General features: G+C 38.4%; 1 protein-coding gene across 2 annotated transcripts; it reads left to right on the top strand.

Moving 5' to 3' along the window:
- The first annotated feature begins 2,322 nt into the window (after positions 1–2,322).
- klhl41b (kelch-like family member 41b) lies at positions 2,323–10,273 on the top strand. 2 transcript variants are annotated; one of them, XM_039648460.2, is made up of 6 exons: positions 2,323–4,016; positions 5,603–5,760; positions 5,837–5,944; positions 7,364–7,549; positions 7,918–8,064; positions 9,721–10,273. In XM_039648460.2, exons 1-6 carry the CDS (start codon positions 2,913–2,915, stop codon positions 9,830–9,832), a joined length of 1,815 nt encoding a protein of 604 aa, XP_039504394.2. In that variant the 5' UTR covers positions 2,323–2,912; the 3' UTR covers positions 9,833–10,273. The 2 variants fall into 2 exon arrangements, with proteins under 2 accessions (XP_039504394.2, XP_088989870.1); XM_089133744.1 differs by having other exon boundaries at positions 2,323–4,042; positions 5,629–5,760.
- Positions 10,274–10,829: the final 556 nt, after the last annotated feature.

Here is a 10,829-nt window from a genome sequence, read left to right as displayed (position 1 = left end):
TAAATGGCTTGGCTGTTACACTGTCAAGTTCAGCAAATTCAAAAGTTGTGTTATCCCATGTATGTTCACTAAATGATGCTGTGTTTCATTTTCCGCTCAAGGAGGAGGTTCTCTTGTGGTTAGACACTGCCATCTTCTGGAAAGAAACCATATTGTGGTATTGTGTTGTCCATGGATGACTTTAATATTTGAGACGGCTGTGTGTTAGCATCAGAGGCGGACAGAGTACACAGCTTTATTACTTGAGTAAAAGTACAGATACCCCTCGCTAAATTTGACTCAAGTACAAGTAAAAATACTACAGTCAGATGTCTACTTAACAAGTACTTTTAAAAACAAGTACTTCAGTACTTTTAATTGAGTACGTTTAGCATTTAAGAAAATTTCCTAAAATTCAGAAAATTGAAATAGCCACGGGTCGGCACATTCACGGGATGGACCGGCTGCGTCTTCATCCATTGTTTCGTCCATGGTTTCGTCTCTTATCTAAATCTGACCATGGAGTTGACTTTGCTGATAACACTGTAACAATGAATATGCTTTATCTAATAAAAAAATTGTGGCAACAGATTACAAGCAATATTATTAATTTAATTTTAAGAAATTAAAATTGAGTAATAATTAATCAAATTAATTTCTTAAAAGTTAACCATTTAAAATGAGTAAAACTTACAACAACAACCCAAAAAACATAAATTGAAGTCACCATTATGGTGATCAGTGTTTGTTTTAAAATCCTTCCGTGATTCGGCTTGTTAACATCAGGTGTCTTCAATGTTGCCAATATAAAATAAACAGTTCTTAATTAATCTTTGACGTCTGTCTGTTAGTGAGATTTTTTTTTGGATTAATTATTACTCAATTCTGATTTGTTCAATTTAATTAATAATATTGCTTGTAATCTGTTGCCACAATTCTATTGATTAGATAAAGCATATTCATTTTTACAGTGTAGGCTGTCCCAATCTGTGGCGCCTCCACAATCCAATCACGTTTGAGAGGAAAACAACAAATTGAGGGTGTCGATTTTCTTTTTTCTTTTTTAGAAGTAGTAATGTGTCATCACGGTCATGGATATAAATGTAGTGGAGTAAAGAGTACAATATTTTTACTCGAGTAAAGTACAGATCCCTCAAAATTGTACTTAAGTACTGTACGCAAGTCAATTTGCTCTGTCGTTACTGTCCGGCTCTGGTTAGCATTCACATTCATCTCAATGGCAGTTGCATGGGATGCAGTCCTGGAAGTACATGACCTGCCATTTTTGTTCATGTTGTGACTAATTAATTTGGAGCAAAGTGTTGGCGTCTTAGCATAGTCTAGCTAGCTTCTTACTACTGTGCCCATACTACACCATTATGTTGGTAAAACCTCTTTCTTCACAAAATTTGTATATGAAAAAATGCCTTGATTTGGTTAAATATAATTAGGCACCAAGATAATCAACCCCGAAATTCTAAGAAAGCGGCATCCAAATATATATACATAATATGACATTAAGCTGGTATAGTCATTTATCTCTGTTATTAATATCACCTCATGCTTTAACAGTCTCACACATCTGTCCCTTATGCTTTGACTTAAATTACACATGACTCCTTCCCCCAACACCTTTCTGTCTGTTTTTAATTTTAGTAATAGTGTCTCTAGTCTGACTGCCCCTCTCCTCTGAACCTTTAGGGGTACAACAGCTTGTTTCTGGGGGAGTACAACTATGTAGCTTGTCCACTCCTAAAAGAGTAGTAATATATACATTAAAGGAGTAGTTCACTTTTATAAAAACTTTGCTGATAATTTACTCACCCCCATGTCATCCAAGATGTCCACGTCTTTCTTTCTTCAGTCGAAAAGAAATTAAGGTTTTTGATGAAAACATTCCAGGACTTTTCTCCATATAATGGACTTCAATGGGAACCAAACGTTTCAAGGTCCAAAAGACAGTTTCAGTGCATCTTCAAAGAGCTTTAAACGACACCAGACGATGAATAAGGGTCTTATCTAGGTCCCTTCGAATCATGACTCGAAAAAAGATTCCTTCATTTTGATGAACGAGTTCGAACAGGAGAGTCACGAACACGCATCACAGAACAGAGCAAGGTGAGCATTTGTGCTTATAAACTTTAAATGAGCGATCGTTTCGCTAGATAAGACCCTTATTCATCGTCTGGTGTCGTTTGAAGCAGCACTGAAACTCTCATTTGGACCTTGAACCGTTTGGTTCCCATTGAAATTCATTATATGGAGAAAAATCCTGGAATGTTTACATCAAAAACCTGAAAAGAAAGAAAGACGCGGACGACATGGGGGTGAGTAAATTATCAGCAAAAGTTTTTTTTTTTAAAGGGACCTACTCCTTTAATGTTACTACTATAAAACTTGTGGGATAAATAAGCTTCAAAGATGTCCCGTTTTGCACTTTTTTTCCAAGTAGCAGTTGTTCCCAGGATCTGACGCATGTGTAATAAAGTTTGGGTGACTCGAGGCAGCTGAAAATGGCCCGTCACCTGTTGTAGTCGCAGCTGTCTCTAAACCCTGCAAGCGAGCGAACCCTTCATTCATGTGAGGAATTGAACTCACCGAATCTTCTAGATGTAATATAGACGACAAGAATTGGATTGGTACAACTTGCAGACTCGTAGGTCTCCTCAAGTCTTTACGTGTGGCCCGTCCTGGCGTCTTGGCTGGCCATCACATTGGGATCCCCTTCTTCACAACCAGGATTGAGGAGGGGTGGACGAGAGCGGGATGGTTATATTTAGAACGGCAGGATTAAATAACAACCCCTTCACCCTGGGAATCTTTTCAGCGCTCTGTCCTTTTCCAGCCCGGACGGTGTGGCGAGCAGACCTGCAGCCACTTTCTCCACTTCTTTCTCCTCTAGCCCTTCATTTCCCATCTCGAAACACAACAGCATGGATCCCAAAGCCATAAAGGAGGAGCTGCGGCTGTTCCAGAGCACCTTGTTGCAGGATGGACTGAAGGAACTTCTGAATGAGAACAAGTTTGTGGACTGCACTTTAAAAATCGGTGACCGCAGCTTTCCCTGCCATCGCCTGATCATGGCCGCCTGCAGCCCCTACTTCAGAGAGCTCTTCTTCTCCGAGGACGGCAAGGAGAAGGACAGCGGCAAAGAAGTGGTTCTGGATGACGTCGACCCCACCATCATGGACATGGTCATCCAGTATCTGTATTCGGCTGAGATCGACTTGACGGACGACAACGTTCAGGAGATTTTTGCCGTGGCGAACCGTTTCCAGATTCCCTCGGTGTTTACAGTGTGCGTGAACTATCTTCAGCAGAAGCTTTCGCTGTCCAATTGTCTCGCCGTTTTCCGGCTCGGCCTTGTCCTCAGCGTTCCCAGGCTCGCCATAGCGGCTCGCGATTTCATCGCCGACCGCTTCGAAACCGTGTCTGCCGAGGAGGAGTTCCTTCAACTGGCGCCTCACGAGCTCTTGGCCCTGATTGGTGGAGACATGCTCAATGTGGAGAAAGAAGAAGTCGTGTTCGAGTCTGCGATGAAGTGGGTGCGCAGCGACAAGGCCAAGCGCGCCAAGAGCCTAGGAGAAGTTTTCGACTGCATCCGCTTCCGCTTGCTCCCAGAGAAGTACTTCCGGGACAAGGTGGAGACCGATGACGTGATCAAGGCCGATCCTGAAGTCTTGAAGAAGCTGCAGGTCATCAAAGATGCCTTCGGAGGAAAACTCCCCGAGACGAAACCCAAAGAGAAGAAGGAAGGAGAGGCCGGAGAAGAGGGAGAGGAGGAGCTGCTGCCGGGTTACTTGAACGACACTCGTAGGCTGGGCATGTACGGACGGGATCTGATCGTCATGATCAATGACACGGCGGTTGTTGCGTACGACGTGGCCGAGAACGAGTGTTTTCTGGCCGCCGTGTCAGAGCAAGTGCCGAAGAACCACGTGAGTTTCTGCACCAAGAAGAACCAGCTCTTTGTCATCGGGGGCTTGTTCGTTGATGAGGAAAGCAAAGAGTCTCCACTGCAGTGCTACTTCTACCAGGTACAAGTCAACTTTGAGAATTGGGTGTTGGTGGGATGGGAACCAGACTAGGTTTCTTAAACTAGCTTTACCTCCGTAGTCTTTACGCTGGTCCACCTGCATTTATCCAGTCCGGACCAGGCAGCACAGAAATATTCTCTCATCTGCAAACTTAAATCAATTTCATTTCATTTTTTTTTCAGTCCACAGTTGCAAAACAGCTTGCGATAATTCTTTACAATAAGGTTCAGTTTGTTAAAGGAGTAGTTCACTTTTAAAAAAACTTTTGCTGATAATTTACTCACAACCATGTCGTCCAAGATGTCCATGTCTTTCTTTCTTCAGTCGAAGAGAAATTAAGGTTTTTAATGAAAACGTTCCAGGATTTCTCTTCATATAATGGACTTCAATGGGAACCAAATGGTTCCAGGTCCAAATGAGAGTTTTAGTGCAAACTGCAAACTGTTTAAAGGGCTTTAAACAACACCAGATGATGAATAAGGGTCTTATCTAGAGAAACGATCGCTCATTTAATAAATAAATAACAAAGATTAAGTTTTATAAGCTCAAATGCTCGCCTTGCTCTGTTCTGTGATGCGCGTTCGTGACTCTCCTGTTCGAACTCGTTCATCAAAATGAACAAATCTTTTTTCGTGTCATTTGGTTCATTCAACGAACGAAATGAACGAGTTGACTCTGGAAAAATTCATTCATTTTAATGAACGAGTTCGAATAGGAGAGTCACGAACGTGCGTCACAGAACAGAGCGAGGCGACCATTTGAGCTTATAAAACTTAAACTTTTTTTTTTAAATGAGCGACCGTTTCACTTGATAAGACCCTTATTCATCGTCTGGAATCGTTTAAAGCCCTTTGAACAGTTTGCAGTTTGCACTGACACTGTCTTTTGGACCTTGAAACGTTTGGTTCCCATTGAAGTCCATTATATGGAGAAAAATCCTGGAATGTTTTCATCAAAAACCTTAATTTTTTTTTTTCGACTGAAGAAAGAAAGACGTGGACATCTTGGATGACATGGGGGTGAGTAAATTATCAGCAAAAGTTTTTTAAAAAGTGAACTACTCCTTTAACACTGAACATCATGAACCAACAATGATCAATACTTTTACGCATTTAGGTCGCATTATATTCTACATATACTAATACAGTTTTATTGTTTCAGGTTTTATAAATTAACATGAATGTTGTGAACCAATATGAATTACCTATGCATGTACTGTACCTATCAAGTCAAGTCGAATTTCTTTGTATAACACTTTTCACGATACACATTATTTCAGCTTTACAGTAAAGAACGATGTTAATGTTTATAATATCTTGATCTCTTTATCCCTTATAGTCTCATTTAGCAAATTAGAGCTGAGCAATAATATAGTTTTTATTTTGTAACAACAAGCAATCAAGTATACATCACTTTATTTAAGAGCTGGATTAACATGAAATAATATGCATAATCAACATTTTTAAGTGAGCATGAACCTACGTTGTAATAAATAATTGTTAATTGTTAGTTCATGATGTCTAATCTGATGTTAATGAGTTGAACCATAGTGAACCGAAGTTTTAAAACTATTTTGTCGTCTCCAGCTGGACAGTATCGCTGCTGAATGGAGGGCAATGCCACCGATGCCCAGCCCCCGATGCCTGTTCAGTCTGGGTGAATGTGAACACCAGCTGTTCGCCGTCGCCGGCAAAGACCTGCAGACCAACGAGTCCCTCGACTCAGTCATGTGTTATGACACCGAGTATGAATTCATCTAAAATGTCTGTTCAACTGCTTCTGGCTCAGGCGTGTGTCTTCAATGTTTCATTTCATTGCAGAAAGATGAAATGGAGCGAGACCAAGAAACTTCCTCTGCGTGTTCACGGCCATGCAGTTGTCTCACATAACAACCTGGTGTACTGCATTGGAGGAAAGACAGATGACAAGTAAGATCATTGGTGCTTTCATTCACGCAGATGGTGGAGTCCGCAGCTGTCAAAGTTTCTCAACAATCCTCTGTACAAAGTGAGTAGTTCACTTTTGAAAAAACTTTTGCTGATAATTTACTCACCCCCATGTCATCCAAGATGTCCACATCTTTCTTTCTTCAGTCGAAAAGAAATTAAGATTTTTGATGAAAACATTCCAGGATTTTTCTCCATATAATGGACTTCAATGGGAACCAAACGGTTCAAGGTCCAAATGAGAGTTTCAGTGCAGCTTCAAAGGGCTTTAAACGACACCAGACGATGAATAAGGGTCTTATCAAGCGAAACAATCTCTCATCTCAAAAATAAATAAAAAAGTTTAAGTTTTATAAGCACAAATGGTCGCCTTGCTCTGTTCTGTGATGGGCGTTCGTGACTCTCCTGTTCGAACTCATTCATCAAAATGAACGAATCTTTTTTCGAGTCATTTGGTTCATTCAACGAACGAAATGACTCGAAAAAAGATTCGCTCATTTTGATGAACTTTGAAGCTGCACTGAAACTCTCATTTGGACCTTGAACCGTTTGGTTCCCAATGAAGTCCATTATTTGGAGAAAATCCTGGAATGTTTTCATCAAATCCTTAATTTCTTTTCGACTGAAGAAAGAAAGACGTGGACATCCTGGATGACATGGGGGTGAGTAAATTATCAGCAAAAGTTTTTTTTAAAGTGAATGACTCCTTTAAGGCAATAGACACTTCGTTGGGTTTTGTCAGATCAGTTTTGTCAGAATCTGTCAACTGGTTTTCATCGGTTGAACATGTTGAATCTGAGAAGTGATGTACTGTAGTTGGTCTGTCAATGCAGTGTGAATCCCTCTTATCATGAGGAATCAATTTTGCGTTCATGTTCATGAAAATCTTCATCTTTTATTGACATCGAGCAGCTTATACATTATTATTACTAATTATTACCGCTCTGAATAGTTATTTCTTTAACATTGTATAAGTATATAAATAATAAAAAAGTCAGTTTATGGCAAAGCACAAGTTACTAATGATTAAAAAACACTTTTTTCTTTCAAATAATGTGCACTAATTAATTTTTGCACAATATCACCAAGAATTTGAATTATAAATGTAAATACCAAGTCATGAAACTCTAGCAATCACATAATTCTCTATCGGGCTCAGCTGATTGGTTCCTGTTGTATCAGTAGCCAATGAGCACGCAGTTCAACCTTTAAATACTTGGTCAGCATTTGCATCTGTTCTGCCAAGACCAAACATACCAACATTGTCTTATCCATTACCACGCCAAACACTCGAGAGTTGTCATGACAGAAATAACTTTATAAAGTTTTGATTTTAAGTTCAAAGCTAACACAAATCCGTGCCCAGTAAAACTCCTGAAATCTCTCTTGTCTCTCTCACAGCAAAGCTGTCAATAAAATGTTCGTGTACAACCACAAGCAGTCTGAATGGCGAGAACTGGCTGCTATGAAGACGGGCAGAGCAATGTTTGGGGCCGTTGTTCATAAAGGGAAAATCATTGTAGCTGGCGGAGTGAACGAAGGAGGACTCATCGCTCTATCTGAAGCCTACGATTTTGGAACAAACAAGTATGATTCCACACCATTGTTATTTTAGGATTATTGATATACTTTTATAGTATTTATTTTCACTTTAGTTTAAGTGTTTTTGTCATTTAGCTTTCATTTATTTTTATTTCAGTTCTAGTTTTAGTAATGTTAGAATTTAAAATGAATTTCAGTTTTAAATGATATTTTATTCTATTTCAGCTTCATTTCAATAGTTTTAGTTGACTATAAAGCACTGTTCCTCACTGCGTGTAGTGCGCCTGAACAAACTCAATCGATACCTTGCCATACCAAATAAGATTTAGTTGAATTCTTGTGCATCTCTTCACTGTTTCTGCATGTAAAAACCTATACAATGCATTAAATGAATTCATATCATTTGTTCTCAGGTGGGACACATTCACAGACTTCCCCCAAGAACGCAGCTCTGTGAATCTTGTGAGCACCGGAGGAAACCTCTTCGCAATTGGCGGCTTTGCTATTGTAGAGTTGGAAGACAAAAGCGTCGGACCCTCCGAGATCACTGACGTTTGGCAGTAAGTCATCCTGATTTCGTGTTATCCAACCAAACAGTCAATGAATAAACCAACTAATTAGTTCAAGTTCCAAGAAAAAGCCCTGCAATTTGGATCTCAAAATATGAGTAAGGAAGTTTCCTTCCTAAAGGTGAATTATGTTTAGATTTTTTACTGAAGACATTCAGAGGTTCAAGCCAAATTATTTCCCTGCATTTAGACCTTTAAAAATTAAACATGTCAAAGAAAACGGGGCATTGTAATGCAACCCGCTATACCATCCAGCTTCATCAAAAAAAGACAAATGTACCAGTTTATAATATTAACAAATTTAACCCCTTAACTGTCTCGTCCCACAGGTGGGACGCTTGCCATTATATTTTTAAAACAATAATATCTTAGAAAAGACCTTAAGTAATATTGTATACTATAAAAAACTATATATCATTTGAAAGCTTACAAACTCTAGTTTCCATATTGGGTGATTTTCAAAATAAATTACACAGGAGCCGTAATTTATTAATTCGCAACAAGAATATTTTCATACTCACAAAGCATGTTCAGACCTTTATTTTGAAATAGCAATGAAAATCAAAATAAAGGTCTGAATAGTTCATGAAAATCATGAAAAAAAGGTAGAAACCTCAGTTTGTTTTCATGCCAAGAGTTCCAAAGATTGCATCAATTCAATTATTTTCAGAAAAAAAGGTCTGAAAACGTTTTAAATATTACGAAAAAAAAAAAAAATTCTCCATTTGTGATGTGGCAATAAGCTATAACGCACATGTGTGTTCTTTGTATGTGTTCTTAGAGGTTAAATTCATATCAAAATCTGCCTAACTTCCCATTCTACTTCTGAATAGGATCTCTACTTCATAAATTGTGTAAATGATAGTTCGGATCACTCAAAACACATGGAAATGGCGGCGCCCTTATATGGGCAGTAATGGAGGATGATTGTGCCCTAGTGAAAAAGTCTGGTACTGCACCCAAACAAAATCTCACAGAAAGCTCTTTTTTTGAGATATCAACCTAAAATTTGAAACACAACTTGTTCAGATTTTTGCCTTTGATTTTTCTGCAGTTTTAGAGTAGCCCAGGTTTTGAAAATATATATTTTATATAAAATATGAATAATTTTTTTTTACATTGAACATTTCCATAAACTCAAACTTCTATAACTTTTTTCTGTTTAACTTTCTTAATTTATTTCACTTATACAAAAATCTGCCAAATGTCTTCTTTAAAACAAGACCAATCTTGTTGTAGGTGTATATCCCAAAGCATTCTTGAATTACAACCATTTAAGTTTGAAATGTGCATTTCCATGTCTATTCAAAAAAAGGGGAGTGACAGTTAAGAGGTTAAACAGCCGCAAACTATTGTGGTGCATGTCAAAAAAAACATGGTGAGATATGTTGGATGGGTTTATTATAGTCAACACGCTTAGTATACTCAATTGCTTTCATGACACAAAGCAACACAGCTAAAAGTATTCCTACTTTTACCTGTTGAGGCATGTCTTCACAAGCACCCATAAGAGCTGTGTTTGTAATGTCTGAGTCGGGGAGCTGTATATGCTATATTTTTATAATTCCGATAGGCCCCATTAGTGTCGCAGAAACCATATACAGCTATTGATATATGATACATGTATTTATCTGCTTTCTTTCACAGGTATGAAGATGACAAAAAGACATGGAGCGGCATGCTGAGAGAGATGCGCTACGCTTCCGGCTCCTCTTGCGTTGGCATGCGTCTGAATGCGGCCAGGATGCCCAAACTCTAAATAAAACCCCTTTTTTAAAGTTTGACTCCAAATGGTCATGTGACCTTTGACCTCAGCGCACAGCTGTCTGTGGTCATTTAAGCGTAGTCTGAAATGAGAAGCCAAAGTGCAAAAAAGCTTTGGGTTCTCTAAAGTATTTTTTCCTTTACATTTTAGATTTAACAGATAATGTGACATGAATGTGTATGTGTGTGTGTGAACAAGTCATTTTTCATGTAATGCCGTGACAGCTAGAACAGGTGCGTGCCTATTTCTGTGTTGTTATTATACTGTGATAAAAATAATAACTCTAGTATTCTACTTCAATACTAGTAGGTTGCTGTATGTATATGCATTTTATTTTGTAAAATAAACATTTTTAAACCCTATCAACTAACTTGTGCTGTTTTTCTAGCACAGTTGATTTCCCTGATCATTGCAAAAATAAAAAAGTGAGATATTCTGGCTCGTCACATTATTTTTTACAGCATTCATTGATCATTGACTTTTTAGTTTTCATTTATTACACTGCTTTTGTAAAGCTGGACTAGACACTATTTCTTTCAGTACTCTTAGGGTGCTAAATGACTTACTGTTTATGTTAATCATAAAAAAGGGTTTGAAATGAACATACAGAGGATAAACACAAAAAACGCAATGCTGTGTTTGCTGCCAAAGCATCAGGAGAACCATCTGACTGTCTTTAGGTGGGACAAACATGTCCATCACACTCCAGCAAACACATTCTGATGTCTGAGACCAGATGGTGTTGGTTTTGTCAAAAACAGCCTGTTTGTTTCTGTCTAGTGTTTTCTTGAAGAGCTTCATCATTTCATATTCTGCATAAAACATTTTATATATGATATTTTGTCTTGCATTACATTTACATTTAATCATCTAGCAGACACTTTGATCCATGTGAATGAGGACTAGAGTAATAGAAGCAATCAAACTACTGTAGGGGAACAATATGCAAACGGTGCTGTGACCAATCCCAGTTAGTCTATCACAGTACATG

The sequence above is a fragment of the Pimephales promelas genome, chromosome 8, assembly GCF_988280905.1.
Source record: "Pimephales promelas chromosome 8, fPimPro1.hap1.1, whole genome shotgun sequence".
Taxonomy (NCBI): domain Eukaryota; kingdom Metazoa; phylum Chordata; class Actinopteri; order Cypriniformes; family Leuciscidae; genus Pimephales; species Pimephales promelas.
Note: the sequence above shows the minus strand (reverse complement) of the source record. Positions and strands in the feature narration are given on the sequence as shown.

What these genes read in the sequence shown, in the direction of transcription:
- klhl41b (XM_039648460.2), top strand. Translation starts at nt 2,913, where the DNA reads ATGGATCCCAAAGCCATAAAGGAGGAGCTGCGGCTGTTCCAGAGCACC. An exon ending in GTCATGTGTTATGACACCGA is followed by an intron (nt 5,761 to 5,836) that starts GTATGAATTCAT and finishes ATTTCATTGCAG; the next exon opens with AAAGATGAAATGGAGCGAGA. An exon ending in TACGATTTTGGAACAAACAA is followed by an intron (nt 7,550 to 7,917) that starts GTATGATTCCAC and finishes ATTTGTTCTCAG; the next exon opens with GTGGGACACATTCACAGACT.